Source organism: Osmerus eperlanus, chromosome 4 (genome assembly GCF_963692335.1).
Source record: "Osmerus eperlanus chromosome 4, fOsmEpe2.1, whole genome shotgun sequence".
NCBI classification, from domain to species: Eukaryota; Metazoa; Chordata; class Actinopteri; order Osmeriformes; family Osmeridae; genus Osmerus; species Osmerus eperlanus.
In genome coordinates, this window is record NC_085021.1 from 10,347,075 (window position 1) to 10,370,466 (window position 23,392).

Consider the following 23,392-nt stretch of genomic DNA (forward strand, 5'->3'; position numbering starts at 1 on the left):
CAATAAGGGTGTGTCTTTAGAATGTGAGTCCTCACATGCTGTAAAGAGTTGCTGTGAAACTGCTGCAGTAGCATGTATCCAGCAGATCCTTAAAGAAGAATAGTCTAGATATTAAGTGAGTTTTAAGATCACTTCAGGCAGACTTGTGGCAAAGGTGAGAAAAACAATGTTTCAGATTATAATACAAGTCACATAACAAATCTGCCACCTAACTCAGGCTCACTTAGCTCATGTATTAATTTACTATGAATTGAATTACATATGTGAGTAAAAATACTGGGTTACACTTTACCATATGTCTACATTTGCTACTATATATCTCAATATATATAGCCATAGTAGCAACATTGTAGGAATTGCTATGTAATTGCATGGTATTAAATGTAAGAGGTATAGGTTTTTACAAAGAGTAATAAAGCATAGGAAGGAAAGGTGTTAGGGGTAAGTGAATTTTCTCTAGCAGTTCTTATGTAACTACATGGTGTTACAATAGGTATTCACAACCAGTTACATATACAGTGTTGCCCCATACAGTTTTTTTTTCTGAAAATAATTTTTTTAAATTAGGTCCAGGAAATGTCAAAAATACTTTTGGAGATTAAAACAACATTGAAAACCAAAGAGTCCCTTAAAACGACTTGTCATCTTGTCTCTTCTTGCATAATCTGCCCAGAAAAGCAATCATCAAAATTCTTTCCAATGAGTTAGGTGTTACTTTTCACAATATTTTTCTCATTCTTAAGGTGTTTTATTGCTACTTTAGTACATTAAGTTGAGACCGTGAGCATGGTTAACTGCTAATACAGTACACCCTGTCACCATCGAGGGAGGTAGAATTATCACAAGAAAGTTAGATTTGTATTGTCTAAAAACTGTTTTCTCATATAGAATTTAAAAAAGAAACTGTTAACCTGAGACAAGAGCATGACTCCCTTAACAGCCGAGACTCCATTCAGCTGTTGTATTTTCTTTTTGGTTGAATTGGTTGACATCTTTATGTCATGGAGTGGTACATCTGTTATGTAGATGCAGTTGCTCTCCTGGCAACACTGTGTTTTCAGTTCATGGATCGGAAATGTGTAATGAAAGGATGATAACAAGAATTCAGCAAGATTCAAGCAAATTAAAATAAATCAATACTACTTGAAATCACATTTTCTTAGCACATTGAGAACTGTACATACAATAAAGAGGAATTTTCCTTTTGATTTGCTCGTATTAGTCACCACATACCTTCAGGTGCAACAAACAAAAGAAAATTGCAGACAAATTATTAGATGTAATGAGAGGTACAAGTCATCTTGTCAAGGTCACATTTTATTAAATTAATTGTCTTTCATTTCTTTATTATAATGTTGTCCATTCTTTTCTAAGTAGCCTACATTTTTGGAAAGATATATTCTAAACAGAATGTTTGTTTTTGAAGTATACTGTGTGAATCACCCAGCATGGCATCCTGGGTGATTGTACTCTCTTACAATCTTTAGCAATTTTTCTATAACTGAAGTTATTTTTTTAAGCACTCCTGATGTAAAAAAAAAAACAACAACTACATTTTCAACAAATAAAATATCTTCTTCAGTCACTACTGGACAATTGCCATGATTAAAATGTCACACAGACAGAAAAACCCTGAGACATGGAAAGTTACAAAGAGTACCCATTTCAGCCCGGTGCCATTTGAAGAATGGGTTGAGCATAAAGGAAAGATATCTCAGATGGCAGATAGCACAGATGTTCCTCTGAATCAGAGACTCTTGGAGACGTTCCTGGAGTCTTGGAATAGAAATGGTGTCCCTAAACAAGGCTAGATAGAGCGCCTGCAAGTTTGGAGTAAATGTTAACTCAAATGGATCCTTTTCAGCTGGCTTCAGGAATGTTCTTTGTTGTTTTGTTCCTATGCCAGCAGACAGCTGTGGACAATAGCTAGCTTTGGCATATCCATAGTGTTCATAATCATTTTGCAAGATTAACTCAATTATTCTTTAAATCTGTTATCATCGATTCGTTCTACATTGTAGACGACAAATAATCAGTCATTCCAAAAATCACACACTGTACCTGCAAGATAAAATAATCAAACACAGGAGAGTTTAACTGACATATTTACCAAATTGATTTTCACTGAGACGGTATTCCCCAAGTCCAGATGTGTAGCTGCTGCTATTAAACACAGCTGGCAGCTAAACCTGCAGCTGTGCTTCCATTATAATGTTTAGATCAAGCTAAAGGAACATGAAGGACGTTGAATCCAAATACTTAACTGAAGAACAGGGATGTTCAGAACACAACACAAAACCACAACAGTCCATGGGGCATCACTAGAATCAACTAATGCCTTTGCATAGAAAATGTATAGCATTAAGATGTAAAATTGAAAAAAAACATTACAATTACAATATTTCACCTAGTAAATTGTTTTAGTTAATTGTGGCGTACAGTTGGCTGTACCAGCAATTCATATTGAAATCTTGGTTTGAGTTCATTATGTTTTAGCTACGAGCATGTTTTATACAGACTGCGGGGCACGCACAGATAGACCGTTCTTAAAGGCAGACAGCACGTGGCAGGCTTTAGCGCATCACTGTTCAAGACTGGAGGGGCCACATGGGGCTTCACTCCCCACACATACTAAAAAGCCCAGGTCATTCACCAGTCATTCAGTACGTTTCATCACAATGCATTGAAGGTTTACTCCCATGCTTATTGAATGGGAGTAATTGTTACATCACATCTAACAGGCCAATTCTTCACATTTGTAAAATCACGTATCATTCGTATAAAGTCAACCTTGAAAGACACGGTTAACGACAACAGCAACAACAAAAACAACAGCATAGCCCCTAACAATACCAACAAGAATAGAAAGTGATTTATATCATTTGAGCATGTGTCCTCTTGAAGTCACTGATGAATTGGCACACCAAGCCAAAGAACTCCTGGGAGTCTTGATCCAGTGACTCACCAAATTTAACCTTAAGGAAAGAACAAATACAGCATGTAGTTATATGTGGATATGAGTCTCCAGTGATATGTTCAATTTTATAAAGCATCCTTTCTGAAATTGTGATAATGTTTTATACATGCCTGCCCACAGTAATTAACAAATTAGACCGATGTATGAGGTTAACTGATGTCTGCCTTGAATGCATGACCCTACATCCAAACCTCATTTGTGCTAATGAACTGACAGACTGCATGATCATGTATCTTTTAAACAAGGCAGACTTGTACCTCTGAATGCATCCCAACAATGATGTCAATAGTCACATCACCACTAATCTGAACTACTAACACAGAAGGTTACTAATACAGATAGTTACTAATACAGAGAGTTACTCCACCAAGTGTCAGTGTTTTGGCTGCCTATCTGACTGTTGCACTTTTCTTCCCAGGAACACAGGGAAGGTTCTGATCATGTCAGATACACAAGGTTTAGTCCTCTGTTTCTCTCTGCTGTGCTGGCTCAGGCTGATTCAGGCACATTTTATTGGTGTCTGTGCGCAAGTGTGTGTGTCTGTGTGTTAGAAAGTTTAGAGGGAGGGGAGGAATGTAATAGTGGAGCCACTGTAACACAATTTTGCACATAGCCTGAGGCTCAACTCCCACCTTTTCAGGTTTCTTAAACTCAGCAAAGACAGGTAAACTGTGATGATATGAGCTCATATTTTGATGTAAGTTTTTCCTCAACAATATTCGTATGTATGATCTGCTATGTGACCCTGATATTTGTATTTATTTTATGAATTCCATTTCAATTCAAAAACACTCTTTCTTAAGTGTTTACATATGTGTGTGTATAAAGTGTGTCAATGAATTTCAAGTCTGTCTGCCACTGAAGAAAGCTTTTGAACTAGTGGAATACAAGCATTTTGAAACAAGAGTAGGCGACCTTGAGGACAACATTTTCTGAAATATACCATATACCATACATCCTCCTCCACATTCTACAGTGGGGAGATAAGATGAAAAACTACTGAAAAGAGAAGTCTGGACCAAGGCACTGAAAAACATCCATCTTTCAAGCTGCACAACAAAGATATTGAAATAATAACTCAGGGATTACCAATATGTCAGTGTAGAGTTTCTTCATCTCTTCACATCTTTTTGTCAGCAGAGAGAGATCTGTTTTGTGCTTCTCAATTGCCATCTGGCATGTGGGAAAAAATGTAGTAATGAATGTTACTGGTACGCTTGGTTATTCAGTAGGATTCAACAGTAAGTTATCTATACTTGTGTTGCAAAACAGGGGGTCATTACTACCAACAGCTGAACCTTGTTACAGAAATGTACAGTAAAAATAATTATGTTGAAAGTCAATCAGAACTTGAAAATAGGGTTAGAAAGTTAGAATACAATTGAAAATAGCCCAGGTTTTTTCACCTTAAGGTCTTTGGAGAACTTGACGTGTTGCTCTCCTGAGTTTCTCTTCTTGTAACCTTTACTGTATTGAATGGCCTTCTGTAGCTCATTCTTTACAACTGGAAGGTGACATATTTGGTCATTCTTGAAATGATGTGTCTGCTGTCTAATTCAGGTAAGAGGGATATCTCATAACTGCTTCTAAATCTCCAACAAATTCAGGCATAGCACATATTGAATGGAGGCTACAACTAAACTAACCCTAACCCAAGCTATTAATCTAATCTCGTGTCACCTTATTATAGCTGGTGTTAATCTATAAAAAGCATCTCACTTTCCAAATGTGTTTTGCACTGTAAGATACTGAAATGTATCAGTACTGTTGGCAGCAACACTTCTGAACATGATAGCGAGACTGATAGACTTACCATCCACTTCTGCGGTGAGGCCTTTAATAGAAGCTGTGCAAAGAACAGAGAAACACAATGAATGGTTCCACAAAACTGTCCCAATTGAAAGCTACCAATTTTCAGCCTTTGATCAAATCTTGATTAGCTAATACCTCCTGGGACAGTATCGAATTCTGTCAACTCTTGGAAAAAGGTTGCCAGGCCGGGTGCCTGCAACATGAGCTGCTCTACAAGGGCATGCAGCAAGGTGAACTTCTTCTTTTTCCCACGCAGTTGGGAGAGCTGGGGAGAAAACAACACAAAGCGTGACTGGGGGCCCTGTCCACTCAGGTGTGCACTAGACCAGGTTTTGAACCACACTCTTATGATAAATTCTAAGACTTTGAAAGTCGCAAAGATTTCCTTCAGGCCTACTGGTAGATGCTTGGGTTTGGAGAGGAGAAATGTGTAGGGTCAACCCCTGCGAGGTACACCTGAGGTTTGGAAAAGGCTTGATGTCTTTCCAACCAAGCACAAGACCTTGGATAAGTGCTAGAGAAGAATGCATGAATTTTTCCAGCATGGACGAGTGCAAGGCCATTACACATTACCAGAAGAATTGAATCCCAACAAACAAACCCAGTTTTTCACTCTGTGAGAGTACAATATAACATCAACAGTTTCTACATTTATCCTTGACTTTTGGATTCATAGATGTGTTAAGCCCCTTGGATGTGTATGTTTTCTCTAATGTGTGTGTACATGAGACATAGAGAAAGAGCTAACCATACAATTGTTAGCACTGGTGGGCTTTAACTGTATTGGAATGCATATTAGAAAATGCATCCATATATAAGATTGTAATGATATAGTTAAAATGCAAAGCTATGCTTCACATTTGCTGGAGGCTTGAACATGAAATGCAACTGCTAGGGAAGTGGCCTAATCCTGTGACAGGAGTTTATAGTCTTTTCTAGGTTATGCTATTTACCAATTTGAGGTCGAGGCCAGTCCCCAAGGACGATACTGCAAAATATGCACCAAGTATTGCCTGAGTAAAATAACACAGATGCAAGAGAAAAAAACCTCTACAGTTCTTCTCCTTTACCAACATTCAGAAATGAATTTGGTGGAGGTCTCAGTCAAACTGTAATGTTCTCTTGCACAGCATACAGTGCCAGCTGCTTTGAGATGGCATGAAAGTCTAAAGCACAAAACCGTGCATTTAAATGTATTCAAGACATTGAATCTTATTCAACAAGGTGTCCAAAAACATTCAAAAGTTTGATAGTGTCCAGTGAAGTAGAATTTATGACTGTGCCTGCCAGAGTTGGCTCACCTCCCAGCCATGGGGCCACCGATTGGCCAGCCCTGGCGAGAAGTTCCATTTCACATGTGTAGCCAGGCGGTGATGCAATCACCTGCGTGTCAGACACACCAGGGGAATGACCTGAGTGGACTCGGCTGACAGCTAAGGATAGACGCTAACAAAATGGAATGGAGGAAGAAGAGAAGTCCCGTTGTGTATGTCAATGAGACGTCTTATTAGCCCAGCGGCTACACACTCCATCAAAGGTCAGATAACAGCAGAGGAGCCTACTTTAGTTAAGGACGAGAGGCGGAATCCCTTGGCCTTTCCCTTCCCCGCGTTCTCGTTCAGGTAATTGCCAATGGCGAGGAGGTACTCCAGCACGGAAACAAATGACCTGGAGCTCAGCAGCTGCATGCACATTTGGATCTTCTGGTTAATCAGCTGAAAGACAAACACAGAGGTTCAGAACAAGTCATTTCTTTCTAATCCATCTGCACATTTGCTTGTTTCATATTGCAGGCAACTGGGAATTGAGCTGGGAATTGAGTAGAAATAAGTTCCTTCTTTCCCAAATTCATTTAAAAACTTGAGCACGTTTTAATTTCACTTTATTTCATTTGAATGCAACATTAATAATCATAATGATATGAATCTGCAACCTAACAACATTGAATTTTGAAACATTGGTTACAATAATGTATGTATAGTAATTGATATTAATAACCATTTGTATTTGTTTGTAATACAGCCTCCATCTTTTATAAAGAGAGCTAGTCCTAAATCTTATTGGCCTGTGGAAACATCTGAGACCAAGTCCAAGGAGCACGGTCTGACACAGGATGCCAACCATATGCTCTAGTTCAAGAGTAGCCTCCCAGCAACCTCCAGTGGGACAAGCTGCCGTCTCACTGACTCAGAACACATGGATATGCAGATCAGCTCCTCATACAGGGTATCCTTCTACTCTCAGGAACACAGTTTGCACAGTTCACACATTCTGAAATGCCTACAAGGAATTCAGGTTGAGGGTCTCCTGGCCTTGTGAGGCTGCTGTTCAGATTTGATTTCTTACTTAAGCCGCAAACAGCAGGGGCTTAAAGCATCAACACAATATTCTAAGGAGGAGAAAGGCGCACAATGCAAAGTAAAATTTGTCATTCTACCGGCAGCGCTGAGCGGCGGGAAAGTCACACCTTGAGTGTGCAGAGAGAGGTTCCCTGGGCGGTGACTTCTCTATTTTCCGCCCTAGCGCCCTGCCTGTCAGATGGCAAGCAAATCCTCCTTAATGTTCCAGGCTTAACTAGTCTGCGATGTCAGAGAATCCAAGGACTTAAACTGTTTTGAGGAGAAGGAAGCCCTAGTCCTTCCTTGTGTAGACAACACATTGTATTCTGAGATAGCTGCATCAGTTGAGAATTGAAGATTACCTTTTTGGCAGACCACCTGTTCCTGGAACTCTGTTCTACAAGCCTATTTCCACACCTCTAAAATATAAACTACAATAAGGCAAGAAGGGAAAGGACTTTGAAAACATCATTATTCCCATCATAAATCTTGTTCAATCAGTGCATACATTTGAAGCCTTAAAGTAAGAAGGACTGGACAAAAGAAGGACTGAACGAACATTTTCACTGAACAAAATGTGGGTTTTCAAAATGAAAATAATTTTATCAGTTCTTTAACAATATATGGAATCCTGTCCTAAATACCAGTGCGGCATTCTGTTCTGCAAAAGAGGTGCACTTAAAAATTACTTTGCCTACATCTTTCTTCTGTGAATTTCAAACGCCCAACAAGAAATGGGTGCAATTATTTAAAACATATATTCCCCCTTCTCCTAATGTAAAACGCTTTTGAGATTTATAGAATATTGTTCAAACTTTTTGATACTTTAGTACAGGAGTAAAAAAAAACATTTTGCTTTGTTTTAAGTCTTTCAGTGAACATAATACCCACAGTCTACAATTGATTAGTAACAAAGATACGTAAATTAGCAATGTTGTCAATGTGAATTACAGTACATATACTATATACCTTGCAAATTAGATGCAAATAAAAACAAAATAGCTATACGATATGATTATACAGATATAATCAGAATCAATCAGTCTGTTAGTTAATCAGTCAGTAGTCTTGTCCTCTATCCATCCATGCATCCACTCACCAGTTCACCCTCCCATCTACCCTTCCATCCACCCTTCCATCCATCCACTCTCCCATCCATCCCTACATCTTTCCATCCATCTATCCATCTACCCTTCCATCCATTCATCCACCCTTGCATCCACACATCCATCTATCCATCCACCCTTCCATCCATCCATCCACCCTTCCATCCACACATCCATCTATCCATCCATCCATTCATGAATACATGAATCAATGTATCTGTCACACTATGATACAGTAACTCACAGGCTGCATGTCCTTCATGCTGTGGGGAAGTTCTCTCAGAGTCAGCAGCAGGTCCAGCTGTGTGCTCAGGTATGGAATTTTGCATATCTGAAGGGGATGGGGATATGGACACATACAGCACAAGCACACACAGTACAATTACAATATAATCACACATAATTCAACCCTATTGCAATGTTTTCATTCATATTTTTGTAAGACGTCTGTCTGGGACATGGTTTATGGAGTGTGGTGAGCTTGCTCCTTCCTACAGACTAGGCTGTAGTGACACTGAATGCACAGATTACCTCTGCTTCCAGTAGAACTCTGTGAGGCCATCGCTGGGCTGATTTAGCAGAGAAACTGAAGGTTTGACACGATGAAACGATTGGCTGAGCTGCCTAGTCGACCTTTAGGTGGGTGCTAACCTCTAATAAATCACTCTGGCTTGTCTCATTGTTTCGTTCATGCTCAGGTGGCTCTCCCAACAGTAAAAGGGCCTTTGGTGTGACGGATGTGTGGAGGTGAAATTAGGGTTAGGGTAAGCCAATGAGCCCAGCAATCGCTCAGATATTTTGAGACATCCCCAATAGGATCATTCTTTGTTACAAAGAGAGCCAGCAGAGACTATGCTTTTTTATTTACCTTTTTAACTAAACAGTATTTAGCTAGCTTCTAAATTGTTCCAAAGGAAATCTAAATAGTATAGTTCCTGTTGGTATGTATGTATTCAGTAATCCCTAAGCCACGGCATCTTGCATCCTGGAGTTAAGGTTTCCAAGACTTACCCATTGCAGAAGAACACATGAATTGTCTTTGCAACATCTCGTTTCTCAATATAGGGATTACCATGCTGGGTGAACATGAGACTCATCACTCTGGGGGCGCTGTGCACGACTACACAAGACACAAGATGCCCCACCGTGGTGGGAGGTGTCAGCGTGTCTCCCAACATATCCTGCTACATTCTGTCAGATGTTCAAATACAGAACTGTAGACTGATCCTACTCTGCTGCATCTGCCAGCCCTCCTGTCCATTACAAAATCCACCAAAACACATGCGGGATGTCAGTGACCTATTACAGCAGTAATATGTGCCCATTACAACACTGAGGGCTATCAGTTGTGTAGGTGACTGACTGGCTACACGAAAAGCTGACTAACTGCACAAAGGAACACTGAGGAAGTCATTAAGAAAATGTACCCGTTATCTTAAAAGTCGAAAATTACCCACCAGTATGTTTACGTAACAGCAGAGAAAAACCTCCAATTGTCTTTAGAAATTTGATTAATTTTCTCGAGTGACCCCGACATTAGAAAAAGTTAAACATCGCCTTTTTTCATATTTCCATGAAAGCTGTACATCACTTGTATAAAGACTGTCTTCGGGTTATTTCAGCAGTTAGATAAAATAACACACACACACAATGACAAACTGACAGTATGTGTGCTATTGATTTATGATCCAGAGGCTATAAAGGTGCTACAGCTGACAGGGTCCCCAGTTCTTTCTTTATTTGTTAAAGCCTTGAGTTCACGTTTCATTGTAATAACAATGAATAGTGTCCACTGATTAAATGCAGTCTATCTGCATTTGATTGGATTCAGCTGATAATCATATTCAGCAATAAAAGATTCTAAAGGGAATCAAAGAGACTTCCTAAAAGTTCCTCCTTTATAGGAATAATTGGAGAATCATTTTGGAACCCTGTTTATCATGGGTAAGCGTGTGACACAAAGCCTTACCTCCATCATGTATTGGTCAACTATATGCAGATCAGATACTGGTCCCTTGTGAGATGTGTACATTTCCACGTCATCCAAGGTTGGTACATATCTATAATAAAGCAGAAGGAATAGATTAGACTGGGTTCTCTTTTTAGAACATACTTGAGATCTCTATTGTGTGTTTGTCATAAGACATGGTTCTGGCATGATGGTAAACACTCAGGGTTTTGGAGCTCGAGCATAGAATTTTGTAACTTTGAATATTCACAGCTTTTAACCCAAGTGGAGCCTGACAGAGGGCCAGGTGGGTCATCTTTTAGGTTAGCTTCCAGCTTAGAAAAGATAACAGGTGAGCTAGTGGTTTATAAAAAGAACTGAGAAGTAGGACAGTAGAAGCCAACGTTTTCTGATGCTATCATTTGTCTCCTATTGGACTCCCTCTCCTCTGGAAGTACAATATACTTTGCTGAACTCTAGTGGACCGGAGAAAGGCAAGTGATTAAAAGCCAAGTAGCTTTGATGGCCCTAGTCAGGTCCAATGAAGCTTCAGGTCCATTGATGCCATTCATTTTTTTGCACTGAGTTTGAACCTAGACTTCCAAAATGGACTTTACTACTGTCATTTTACTGAGCTCTAAGTCAAAACCGAGCCATTCACTTTTTCATGAGCCAGGGGAGAAGCTGTTAGAATAGCTACAGTATAGCCGACTGTCATTAATATTGCAGACCCTGTTGGGAGTGGTTCTATCAAGACTGTATTCCTCAGGCCTACGCAATGCCACATTAAAATATATATTAAGTTTTTATAGAATAAATATAATCTTCCACGCGGGTACATTAGATCAACGTTCTTCCGGCAGGTCAGCCACTGAAGGCTCGGAGGATACGACTGCAAAGGCATTTTACCAGCTTTCTGTGCTATACCCCCGAGGGGAACTCAATAGTGTCCATCTCCTCAAATACCTCCTTATAAAAGTTTCAATAGTTAGCTGCTCTGGTAAAAGGTTCTGGCATCTGCTCTTTAGTATTAGCAGAACATTGTAACCACTACTGATTGCACCCTCTCACCCCCTCCACCTCTTCTTCACGTGAACTAACAGTGACTTGACTTATTTTACTGGTTTGGCATCGCAGGTTGCCCTGCCTGCACCAGGCACACAAAGACTTTGTTGTTAGGTGAGCCTTAGTTTTTAATAATCTGGACTTTTTGTGCTTGGTTACTTCTCTTCCATTCATATATATATATATATATATATATATATATATATATATATATATATATATATATATATATATATATATACAAGCTTTACCAAGAATGGGAGAAGTTTTTGATACTGCATACATCGTATATGAGCAGATAGTGTGTAAGGTGGGATAGTGAGGTGTGAGAGAGGTGTTTCTGACAAAACGGCTCACCTCCTCAGGGATGTGATGTGTTCATCAGACAGCCCCCCATCGTCCTCATTAACAATTAACAATTTGTCCTTCAGCTCTCCTGGCTGCACTGGAAAGCTTTTGAGGAAAATGTCTGTGGGAACAATAGGAATGAAAAAAATCAACACCATCAATGGCACATGAAAGTATTTTTCTTGACAGCCCCTCCCTCTTACCTGCAACGAAATAGCTCCAGAAGCATTTTGAAGACAAAAAAGTTATTTGCTTAATTACCCTCCCTCAAGCGCCTTTGGGGTATGCAATAATTTGCATTTCATCAACTCAGATGTGATTTTTTTTGTTCTACCAAACAACCCCTGTGTATGCTGGATCTGAGAGACAGATCTTTCATTAGCACACTGTGCAGTGGCACTTTAAAAAGAAAGGAATTCTTGTGACTGACGGATTTGTGATGTGCTTGAATGGCTCTTCAAGGATACATGGAAAAAACAACTACAGGTAATCTGCAAACCCTTTAGTTCCTCTCTTGTTAATTTGAATGGGTGGAAAAAAATGTTATAGGCCAGCCTGAATTAAAATCAGGGTAAACAAATGTATTCAAGCATCTTGTCATATATTTTTGTTTTGTTTCTAAGGAGAAGCAAGGTTGAGCAGTAAACAAAATGATTATTTCCTATAAGGAATCAATTGTGTTGGTAGCATTGATAAAAAGTGTCTGTTGACAAAACTAATAACAGAAACTAAAACCAAAGAATACATCCATCCATTCAGATTTTGAGAATTCAGTTCTGACAGAGACTAATCCACTAACAAATAAAAAAGGGTTGAAAGGCAGGCTGCATTTATCAATCCTTCACAAAAGGACTATGGCATTATTCCCTCCCTTGAGGCCTGCTATAGGCTTTTAAGTCAAATATTAAAATGCAGCAACACCACATTAGACTTCATCTCACGATTTTTAAAAGATGTCGAGAGTGCTAGTGTCCTCTAAAGATTCAGAGTAGTTTAAAAGCAAAGCTGCTATTTTGCAATGCTGTCCTGTTTTTCTCAACCTGGGCAGGAAAAACAGTTGCACGAGGGGATTGATTGGTGGTTGGACAGTCTGGTAGTTCTAATCCTGACAAGTTAGGTTATGGAGACAGAGAGTGCATCCCACTAGGGGGCACATGGCCACAGGTGTGCAGTTCATTAGAAGCCAGTAATTTTTCAGTCATCGTCCATTAAACAAACGGTATTAGTGCTTTACAAAACCTTGATTTGGCAGGCAGTTTGCAAGAACATGCAAAGGTTCTCATGTTAAATAACTATATTAATTGGATACATATTTAAAAGAAGCACAGGGGCCAGTTCTGGGACTTCACTGAAGCCTTTGTGACCACACTGAACATTCACTTATAAAAGGTGTATATGTAGATTTCAAACTGCACATAGTCATAAGGTTAGCAACTGATCCCATGTCTGGGCCCTCCATATAAAGCTCTAGTATCTGCAAAGAATGTGTTTCCCATATATATCTCATATATTACATTCTCTCTACAGGGTGGAATGCAGCCCAAACTTTTCCAATGAGAATTATTGTGTGAGAGGAGAGAGGAGTGTGGGAGCGTGATGTCCATTCACAAAGGTGTTGTAGACAGCACAGATTTACTGCACTGCAACAAACAAGTCAGTCACGCTAATGTTTTCAACAGGTTCTGGTACATAGCTCCTGGATGGTCGACTGTGATAAGGCATTACACCTGTACATGCACACTTTATTGAATGTTGGAATGCTACACAGCCCAAGGAGGTAAAGAAGGTAAATTCCATCCTGCAATACTAAGTACTGCGTACGTGTGTTTATGGTGGGTTCCAGTTCCACACCCCCTGCAGGTTATACCCCTGTACTACTATGTAAAATGCCTTGTGGATTTAGACCCACACCCCATGTATGACGCTTTAGATAAAAGCATTTGTTAAATGTAAATGTTAAGTTGACTTGAAGGAAAGAAGGCAAATGTAATACCCAGCATCTTTTTTGTCCTGTGTTGATTGTCTTCCTGCTTAGCTACAGTGTGTTCTACGTGTGTCACACAGCCCTAGGAATGATACTTAGAGAGGCTCCAGCCGGCAGAGACGACCAGCTCATTGCCAGAGGGGAAAGGCTCTTATCTCATAATACTGCCACCTGGATGTAGCCGTCCATGTTGATCTGCTTGAACGTGCCACTGCCAGCAACAGGATGTACTTTACATGACATCGTCCTGTATACATGTGTCAGGTTTGACGCTGTGACAGCTCAACAGAGCTAAGAATCGATGAGAATGATTGATCACATATCTATAATTTCCAAAATGAACTGTCGCTAGTTTAGGGTCTATTGGACATTGGCATGCATTCTGATTCCTTGCTAAGGAGGAAAGCATGAATAAACAGAGAAGCTCGAGATGGGATGAATAAACAACACACGTTTACCAGGCTTCTGCAAATTAACATGCAAACCTTATCTGTTCTACAACTAAGTCTTGCAAAAAATAAAAAATCCCTTATATTGTGTGAGTTTGTGCTTGCGTGCATGTGTGTGTGTGTGTGTGCTATTTATTTGTTCCCTAAGCCTTTAACTTTCTCTCAAGCTTGCGGCAGAGAGATGAATAGCCTGGAGATGGCCGCAGGCAATTGTCACCAAGCGCACTCTTGACAGAGACGAACCTTCCAGGTCAGGTTGGAGTAAACCTGTAGTGTATTTTATCCTATGGCAGGCAGATACACATCCCCCCCCCCCGTGGTACACAGCCATCCATATTTGATGTGCATGTGCACTCTAATTGTGTCACCAGCCAACACACTTGTACTGATTCCATCTAACAACTCCGCATCAGAGACTTGAATCCCTTCACAGATTCTGTGTCACATTTAAAACTGGTGAGACCTCAGCAGACATCGCTGCCTGTCCCTGTGTTCACGCCTTCAACTATTCAAGTCACAAACTCACAGAAAGCCAACAGGGGAAAGCCAATGGGTGAAAATGTTTCACATCTCCACAATACTTCTCACAGTGTCAAGCTACTGCCCCCTTCAGACACACAGTAATCTAAATTCAAAACATTCAACAAGTCAAGAATTTCTATACTGCCAATGCCACTTGCACAGTTAATAGGTTTCATTAGTACAAACATGCAAGTTATTAAAACATTAAAACAAGGGGCATATACCCCTTTTATCTTCAACTTTTATAGTTAAATTATTTACTAATAATTAAACATTTGATATAATCTGACTGCATAATCACATGCTAATGTTCACTACACTGAAGTTTCTAGAACCCTTTCTAGCAGAAGAATCATTTGAAAAAGGAATGAACTCATAAATTCTGTATTTCGTTTTTTGTTTCTTGAAAAATGGGTACATGGAATCTACAAACTAGAAAAGGAAAATGTTTTCTTACTAGAAAATGTGTTTCTTATTTGATTAGTTATTCTATTGTTATAAATGGTTCTATGGTCTGCTTAGTGTTCATGCTAAAGCTTGGATCACATTTGATGTATTTGGACAAAGCTACTCAACCTTCCTGGTCCTTATTGTGAACTACTGTCATCTAGTGGTTCCACACACTAACCACACAATAAACCCAAACGTTGATATTCGTTACTACTTACTGAAGTTGTGTGCAATCTTCTGGTTCAGCATGATGTTGACTTGATTGTTACTGGCCTCAAACCCACCAATTCTTCCCAGATCTTGTGTTGCAAATTCCTCATGCAAGATTGAAATGTTGATTTCAATCTTGCTAGCCCTTCCTGCCATCCAAAACGATTTTTCAATCTGTTTAAGGAAATATCATATATCACCCAAAGTAAAACATGAGTCTAAAAGTCTCTCTTCACAGTCTATAGGTTGGGGAACTACAGAGACACAGGACAGAATAATTCCCAACAGTTTTACAACAAATGTGAGAGTGAAGTGAAACTGATCATTTGGTAATAAGCATTCTGATCCCTAACCCTAACATCCAACAGTATATTTCTTTAACACGTTGGATTACCGTTATAAAATGACAGTAAAGGTAGCCTGTAAGGTGATTAGTTGTAGTAGACATACCTTGTCTGAACTAACAAGATCCCAGTGAAAAGCTTTGGTTCGCTCGGATGACGGCTTAAATACAAGCTTTGAGGGAAGTGGAGGCGGAAGTGGGATGTTTGGAGGAGGGGGCGCTTCCCGGGAAGGTAGGAGTCGGACAGGAGAGGTGGGTATCAGGACCGGCCCAGGAGACGTGGGTACAAGAACAGGCCCAGGAGAGGTGGGTACAAGAACAGGCCCAGGAGACGTGGGTACAAGAACAGGCCCAGGAGAGGTGGGTACAAGAACAGGCCCAGGAGAGGTGGGTACAAGAACAGGCCCAGGAGAGGTGGGTACGAGGCCATTTGTAACAACAGGAGTTGTAGGTGTGTGGGGGCTGGATGAACTGACAGGTAAGGCATAGCTAGGGTTAGTAGAGCTGGGACTAGGAGCATTGGAAGTAGATGCAGGTATCTGCAGAGTATTAGAGCCACGCCTTCCAAACAATGCCATTGGTCTACTCTGGTCCCTCTCTTCTCCGGATCGCGACAGATCCCCATCTGAGGAGAAGTTGCTCGCTGCTTCGCTACCTGTTGACCTCTCGTCAGTGTCACCAGAACTGTCATAGACTTGTTTGGCCGCCCTGTCTTCATTCATGGGTTTAGACTGAGACTTTCGTTTCCACTCCAAGCACAGGTTGTCTATGGCAAGGACCCATTCATCTCTCTCTGTCTGTATAGCCTCTGCACTCTTCACCCGCTCGTTCACAGGAACCCGAAACCTGTAATTCATCATCATAACTGTCATTACAGGAACTTACCTTATGAGAACATTTGTCATTGGTGGTCAAAAAATATCTAACACACATCATACCCTTCAGATATATGATTTTACCTGTCACAAAATACAATTCATAGACGATTGTATCAAAGTTGTAATGTCATCAAAATGTGCAACAATTTTTAAGAAACTGCCAACTCATTCAGAGTGAATACTATTAAAGAAAATCTGACAAGGTCCACCGACACAACACTTCGATAACTATGTTCCTGCGCCTCTGTGCTTCCCTTAGCCTTCACACCCAACTTGACATCCCCCAGTGCCTAGGGGGCATATGGTTCCTCAGGCTCAACTCACTGGTGCTCGTTCTTGTGGGTGATCAGGGTGAAGGTGTCGCAGATGGCTTGTTTCTCTACACTGGTGTCTCCGTCTGAGAGGTGAATGACAATGGATAAGGGGACGGTTGAGGGGACGTCGCTGTCATCAGACGCCCCTCGTCTGCTGGTGGGGACCAGGGTCAGCTGTCCAGGGCGGAGCTGCGCCTCGTATCTTGAAAACATGCAGAATATGATCAGGACCTGTGGTTTTCAATGGCCGTGTGACTCAATATCATACTACAGCCCTATTGTTGAGGTTAGTTGGAAACTAGGGAGTTTCACCAAGACGTGTGGGACTGTTATCAAAAAGTCATCATTGATATTTGACTATTGAGAGTAAGTTTCTGTTGTTAGAAGCCAAGACATGCATACTTCACCCATTTAAATGATGCCAATCCACCTCTGTGCATCAACAGTTGGCCCTCCCGAATGCTTTTTGGTGCTAAAGGTTGTCCGTGGGTCTGAACAGTGTCCTCTACTGGATTGATGTATATATTTCTGTAGATTATGGTGTTCACAAACTGCACAATCTAGGGCAGAAAAAAGAGGGGATTATGGAGTAGGTTCAAATTGAGCAAATCAACTCAGCATTATCTGTCTATGACAACCCCTAGGGTTTCCTCTTAATGACATACCCTGGCTGCATCAACTCGACATACTGTAAAACTGAAAGGATAATACCAGAGCCCTTCCGGCATCCTGTACTTCTCCCTCACCTTGTGTTTGTCACACAGAGAAGTGGCCTCAAGCTCGTAATCTTGGTGTCCACGAAATGAGATGGAGAACCTGGCGCCTGCTCCGTCTTCACAGCTCTTCACACACTCGAAAGACAGCTGGTGCTTGATGATGCCCTTCTCTATGCAGCACACCATCTTAGTGTTGAAGTCAATCTGAAGAGAAGGACTTGGTTAAAGGCAGGGTAGGCAATATTGTTGAGGAGCACATTTTGTCATATGTACTGACATGAACTTCACATCCTGAGTGCAACTAATAAATCTAAAGGTTTCACAGTAAATTTAAATCAATCCGATATCTGTGGGCGTCGCAGGACTGTGGCAAAGACAACCAATTATGAAGGACGGACCAGCACTAATGATTGGACAGCATTCAGACCGAATGCAATGATTGGACAGGCTACTTGGTCTACCACCTCCTGGGCAGTAGTCAGGTAGCAAGTTCATGTGTTTTGGAGGAGTGGCTTTTAAGGGAAGGGGTGGGATATTTTGAGCTAAAATTTCTAGGTTAGCAAAACTTGACAATACTGCCTTTAAGGTCATAATTCAGATAAACAAACCTGAAGAATACACTTTTGCCACTTGCGGTTGTGACGGCAGACACTGAAATTGTGCTGTAAGACTTCCTGGTCCTGTAACCGAGACAATGAAAGTAAACAATTGACAGTCCCTCGTAACCAACAATAAGAAAGAATGGGGACAGGCAATGTCTACCCAGGCCTCCCTAATGTATTTGGCAGAATGACAACTAGTCACTGAGAACTGGTTTACAGAGAAAGCGATCCAACAAGTAATAGTCTGTATTGTTGTCGGCTTCAAAGTAAGGCCATCCAGCATCAAACACATTCCATTCAGTACCTCCACAGACTGGCTTTGCTGCTTGAGCAGCAGCTCCCTGTCCCTTTGGGCCTGGTCCAGGGCATCCTCAATGGTCAACTCCCCATTCTTCACCTTGTTCATGAGGATCAGCTGCATCTCATTGCTCAGCTGAGAAGAGGCAACCAAAGCTTAAGGGATCATAACTGTTATGTTTTAGAAAGGGGTCCATTGATTAGGTATGTAATCTGTTGAGAGGAATCTTTATCTTGCGCATTGCATCTGAAAATGTTGTTGTTATTCCTGGAACATCTATGTTTGGTTTCCTCTTGACTTACTTCCTCTTTAAGCAGCAGACAACAGGGTTTCAATTCACAATCTGTGTCAGTTCAATACTCAGAGGAATGTTACACTTTGAACATTGGTTTTGAACCCAAGCTACAGAGATTTGTTGTTATAAGAATTTCCAGTTTCCCTCTAACTTGCCATTGAACAACCAAGCTATTAAACTGCGACAAGACTAGGTCGACAATAATACTTGGAACTGATGTACAAAGTATGTGCGTTTAGAACATTTGTCTGTGAGCTTTCTGCTAAGGAGAGTGAAAGGTGGAGAATGTGAACATATTTTACCTGTGGTAAGTTCAGGCTTACGTTCTCCTTTTTCCTTAGTCCTTTACCAACCAACATCTCTGTGGTGCAGTGAGCATCTATTCCATGAAAAACTCTGAGATGTATGGAGTTTTAACAGCATGTAAAACTTAGGTGTTCTTCCTTTTTGTCGTATGTAGAACTACAGGTGAAGAAAACAGATTTACCTGTCTCTCTAGCACCACCCACTGCAAGATATCAGGTTTCACTTTTCTACACTCAGTCAGTACAGGTAAGTTACTCAGGCCACTCCTATGACTACAATGCCAATTTTCTGGCAGGTGGAAACTTGTTCCTCTTTTTGGTTGCAAACTGGTCAAATACCTGAAGAGAACTATAGCTTGAAGAAGAACATTTATTGGGTAATTGCCTTGCAGTGCTGACTCACAGGAAGGTCCTGGGTTTGACTACTGTTTGGAGCCTGTCAGTGCTCAGATGAGCTATTGCCTGGGCAATTCTGCATGGAGTTTGTGTTCTCCCAGAGCTCACATGGGTCTCCTCCTTTCTGAACCTCAATTTAAAAAAACATGCAGAACAGATTACTCTCCTGCCCATGTCCCTGGACAGGACATGGGTGAGCACTTGCCAATGTGTGTAGGGAGTCAGATGGCTGAGCGGTGAGGTAGTCGGGCTAGTAATCAGAAGGTTGCCAGTTTGATTCCCGGCCGTGCAAAATGACGTTGTGTCCTTGGGCAAGGCACTTCACCCTACTTGCCTAGGGGGAATGTCCCTGTACTTACTGTAAGTCGCTCTGGATAAGAGCGTCTGCTAAATGACTAAATGTAAATGTGTGTGTTCACATTGTTAAAGAAATACAGGATTCTTCTATCTACTTTACACTTTTAAAGTAGGACCCATCACATAAATACTGGGTTACTCACTTATAGGAAGTCAACACGCAAAATAATACTTTACTCGCAAGTGAAATTCCTGGACATTCCCTCCTAGGATGACAGGTCAGCGTTGACAGGAAAGGGTCATGTGCCTTTTATATTTTGCTCTATTCAAGGGAAGAGGGAGAGAGACACACAGAGAGGGCGAGAATTCCCCTTCAGTCCCCACGCCCCTCTGCGTAGTAAGTTCCTCTAATGCTTTACTTAAACCATTCTGCCATTTACCTTTCTCCTGTCTAATTTAGCGTACCTTTCGAGCTGTTGCCTGTCAAGTTGTCAAGCTCTTGCTTGAAACGATGTTTGGGATTTTGATATTTTTCGGCACTGTCTTGGTAAGTACATTAAAGAAGGCGAATACATTGAATAATTTGTTTTGATCGTGCTTGATTTAATGTACGATTCAAATGCTACAAAAATGCGTTGGTCTGTCTAACAATACATATTTGTAAGATAGGGCATGTTTCATTAGCCTAATTCGGAATAGGCAAGCCCGACGTTTTAGGCTTTTTTGTTTGCTTTATAAAACGTACGAAAGCAGGAGGAACTGAAAGTGAAAGTAACTGGTGTGCTCAGTTCGGCCTCTGAATAGGGGGCTCTGGGTACTTTCCAGACGTTGAGATGTGGTCATGTTTAGCAGGTAGCATCCAGTGATACCAGTACCTGTGATCCAGCAACACAGTACCCGTTTGGTAATGACTGTTGCCAAATGTGCGGCCCAGGTTGGTTTTGGAGATGGAGTACAGTTAAATGTGAATTAGAAAGTATTACTAGACATGCTTATGTCTGCATGATGGTTGTGTAATAATATATATTTTTTTTTTATTTGCTGTTAGGCACCAAAATGAAGAGCATACCTGTTTGCGAAGATGCACAATGCGAACCATGTCCAGAGAATGAATATCAAGATGCATATACCAGAGACAAAGTGTGCCAACGACAACCTTACTGTGACACAAGTATGAGCTGAAATTACCTATTTAAATACATTTGTGCAATAGACCTTTATCCTCAAGATTAAACTTGTAACAAAACTAATATTGACCAGCTTGTGACATTGGGACCCCTGCTTATCCTTGTAGGAGCTGGCTGCAAACATTGCAATGCATGGCTGTTTCTTATAACACGACCCCCTTTTCCCTTGTTTCAGATAAAAACTTTGAATTCAAACATAACAAGACCAAGATGAGTCGCGTCAATTGCAGATGTAAACCAGGATACCACTGCAACAGTAAAGACTGCTTAGTTTGTGTGCCCCATACAAAGTGTGAGCCAGGATCTGGAGTGGTTTCCAGAGGTATAAAACACACAAACACAACATACAGAAGGCATACAAAGATACTATATATCCTGTCCTTTTGACACGAGGGCTCTTGCCATTGTTGGTCACATATCTGTGCCAAGTGTGGGTAGGAGAGTTCTCCCTAAAGCTTTTGTTCCATTTTCTCAGGTACTGACAGGGAAGACACCCAGTGTCAGGTCTGCCCACCAAACACATTCTCCAATGACACCTCCGCAGTGAGTGAGTGTTTGAAACACACAATGTGAGTATTTCACTTCACATCCATTCAATTTCAACATTGCCTGAATAGACTACATTTACTTTCACTCCTGAGAATTATAGCTGGTATTAGAACCTTTCTTTGATTGGTAATCATTATCACAGCTCAACTAGTGGTTTCAGATTCTCTGTAAACTCTAAACGTATACATCCTCTCCCAAAATCAACATTCCAGCTGTGGAGGAAATACTGAAACTGAAGGAACAAATGAATCTGACACCATCTGTGGTAAGTGTAAATTACAAATATAATCTAATAATACTTTTGACACTGAATCGTGCTGACTGTAGATGAGTGCTCTACTTACCGTAATGTATTGTGGTGACCTGTTTTAGAACTTGAGAATGGTTGATACTGCATTCTGATTCTGAGTACTATGGTTTGGTATCTTTTTGGTTTATTTGAGATGTGTTTTTTGTTTCTTTTACTCAGCAGTTTCTCGTGTTAGTCCTTGGGTTATAGCTATTATAATAGTTGCCGTTGTCCTGACCGTGGTGGTTTTACCTGGCATTCTCTTTTGGAAACATGGTATGTAATCCTTCTAAAAAAAAAATCTGTATTCTGATGTGTTACTAGGCTCTTTTTGTAGTTCATGTTCTGTCCCTTTCATCTTTTAGCACCTGGACCAACAAAAGGAAAAGTGAAGGTAAGCATTGTGACAAGGATTCCTAGAAATGAAAACTCAGACACTTTTGATAAAACATTTGCCAATCAGAAACAATAGCTGACACTGCATTTTATTTTAGAAGTTCTTTGGGCTTTGTGGATGGACCTCGGTGTTTGAACCAATGCAGAAGGATAACCCAAGAAACATGGAGGCTGAAGAGTTTATAAATGTGACACCAGAAGAGCCTGGTCACCCAGAAAGAGAGTTTTCAGCACTAGAGACGATGGCTGTGGAGGATGAGGAAGTAGGACAGCCTGGGGAAACTGAGCAGGGACACCAGGTGGCCCAGGAGGATGGTAGAGTACAAATAATCACTCATCCTGTATCACAAATGAACTCACTCAATTAGCATTGCCATGGGCCATAAAACCCACCCTCTCTACATTTCAGGATGATGTATTTTACCAAATAAACACAGCAAAATATGCAGTGTTTTATTGAACCACGAATGTGAGCTCAATTTCATATGTACAATGCAATCTTCGTGGATCAGTAAACTAAACTCAGCTCAGCCAGGAACACTTAGAATCTATTTAGAGCCATCTACTAAAAATCCATTCTTGGGATACAAAAGGTTTACTATCTACCTGAGTTATGCATACAGTAACAAATGTAATACAGAATTTAACTAAGATATGATTGTAGCTCAGAATAATTCAAAGCAAAATACTTCAGTTTAGTGGCCAAACATTCATTCTCTGTGAAAGGTAATTTTTTTTGTATGTTTTTGTTTTTGTAAATATTATACACTAGAGTTTCTGTAAAATTCCCATGTGCACTATTGTGAACTACAAATTATGTTACAGTAAACTGACAATTTTTGCATTAAAGTGTTTGTATAGAATGTAAAGAGGCCATATTTGTGTTAAAAAGGCATTTTCTATCCGTTATTTGCTGTGTGGGCTGTACCTTCTGTCACTTGCTCAGATTATCCACAATGGGGAGCTAGTGCTGCGTTGTTACAACATTGATGTTCTATCAGTGTTCATGAACACCATTATCACAAAGTATAATGATGTCATCGTTATGCGACGGGTTCTTAGTAGGTTACATAATAAGTGGGTTCAAATATGATATGAATTCAGATGATGCATTCAACATAGCATAATAAACGTTTGTCAAAATTGCCACATTGGAAATGTGTTGATGGTGTTTGAAGGGGGGGGGGGGGGGGGTGCTTCGCATCTCTGCTTCTCTGACTCGGAGCTATTCTCATTATCACAAGATTAAATGGCAGGCCTACAATGACGCCAATTTAGACTCATGAGAATTTACATTGAAATGTGGGTGCTTGGTAG

General features: G+C 40.5%; 2 protein-coding genes across 6 annotated transcripts; one reads left to right on the plus strand and one right to left on the minus strand.

Moving 5' to 3' along the window:
* Positions 1–1,151: 1,151 nt before the first annotated feature.
* On the minus strand, positions 1,152–19,126 carry LOC134018696 (protein diaphanous homolog 1). 2 transcript variants are annotated; one of them, XM_062458843.1, is made up of 17 exons: positions 18,959–19,126; positions 18,368–18,496; positions 18,070–18,141; positions 17,492–17,665; positions 17,148–17,305; positions 16,756–16,947; positions 15,661–16,399; positions 15,219–15,384; positions 11,605–11,716; positions 10,204–10,294; positions 8,479–8,565; positions 6,352–6,504; positions 4,925–5,054; positions 4,791–4,823; positions 4,384–4,481; positions 4,067–4,150; positions 1,152–2,975 (listed from the first exon to the last, which is right to left on the minus strand). In XM_062458843.1, exons 1-17 carry the CDS (start codon positions 19,013–19,015, stop codon positions 2,874–2,876), a joined length of 2,577 nt encoding a protein of 858 aa, XP_062314827.1. In that variant the 5' UTR covers positions 19,016–19,126; the 3' UTR covers positions 1,152–2,873. The 2 variants fall into 2 exon arrangements, with proteins under 2 accessions (XP_062314827.1, XP_062314828.1); XM_062458844.1 differs by lacking the exons at positions 1,152–2,975; positions 4,067–4,150 and having other exon boundaries at positions 4,426–4,528.
* Positions 19,127–19,320: 194 nt separating this feature from the next.
* cd40 (CD40 molecule, TNF receptor superfamily member 5) lies at positions 19,321–22,984 on the plus strand. Of its 4 annotated transcripts, XM_062458845.1 has the most exons (10): positions 19,321–19,338; positions 20,115–20,201; positions 20,507–20,588; positions 20,703–20,825; positions 21,017–21,163; positions 21,317–21,410; positions 21,603–21,655; positions 21,860–21,955; positions 22,045–22,073; positions 22,174–22,984. In XM_062458845.1, exons 2-10 carry the CDS (start codon positions 20,166–20,168, stop codon positions 22,441–22,443), a joined length of 930 nt encoding a protein of 309 aa, XP_062314829.1. In that variant the 5' UTR covers positions 19,321–19,338; positions 20,115–20,165; the 3' UTR covers positions 22,444–22,984. The 4 variants fall into 4 exon arrangements, with proteins under 4 accessions (XP_062314829.1, XP_062314832.1, XP_062314833.1 ...); XM_062458848.1 differs by lacking the exon at positions 19,321–19,338 and having other exon boundaries at positions 19,989–20,201; positions 20,504–20,588; XM_062458849.1 differs by lacking the exon at positions 19,321–19,338 and having other exon boundaries at positions 19,989–20,201.
* Positions 22,985–23,392: the final 408 nt, after the last annotated feature.

What these genes read in the sequence shown, in the direction of transcription:
- LOC134018696 (XM_062458843.1), bottom strand. Translation starts at nt 19,015, where the DNA reads ATGTTGGTTGGTAAAGGACTAAGGAAAAAGGAGAACGTAAGCCTGAAC. An exon ending in TAAGCCTGAACTTACCACAG is followed by an intron (nt 18,497 to 18,958) that starts GTAAAATATGTT and finishes GCCTCTTCTCAG; the next exon opens with CTGAGCAATGAGATGCAGCT. An exon ending in ACCCACAAGAACGAGCACCA is followed by an intron (nt 16,400 to 16,755) that starts GTGAGTTGAGCC and finishes GATGAATTACAG; the next exon opens with GTTTCGGGTTCCTGTGAACG.
- cd40 (XM_062458848.1), top strand. Translation starts at nt 20,166, where the DNA reads ATGTTTGGGATTTTGATATTTTTCGGCACTGTCTTG. An exon ending in TATTTTTCGGCACTGTCTTG is followed by an intron (nt 20,202 to 20,503) that starts GTAAGTACATTA and finishes GGTCATGTTTAG; the next exon opens with CAGGTAGCATCCAGTGATAC. An exon ending in ATCTGGAGTGGTTTCCAGAG is followed by an intron (nt 21,164 to 21,316) that starts GTATAAAACACA and finishes CCATTTTCTCAG; the next exon opens with GTACTGACAGGGAAGACACC.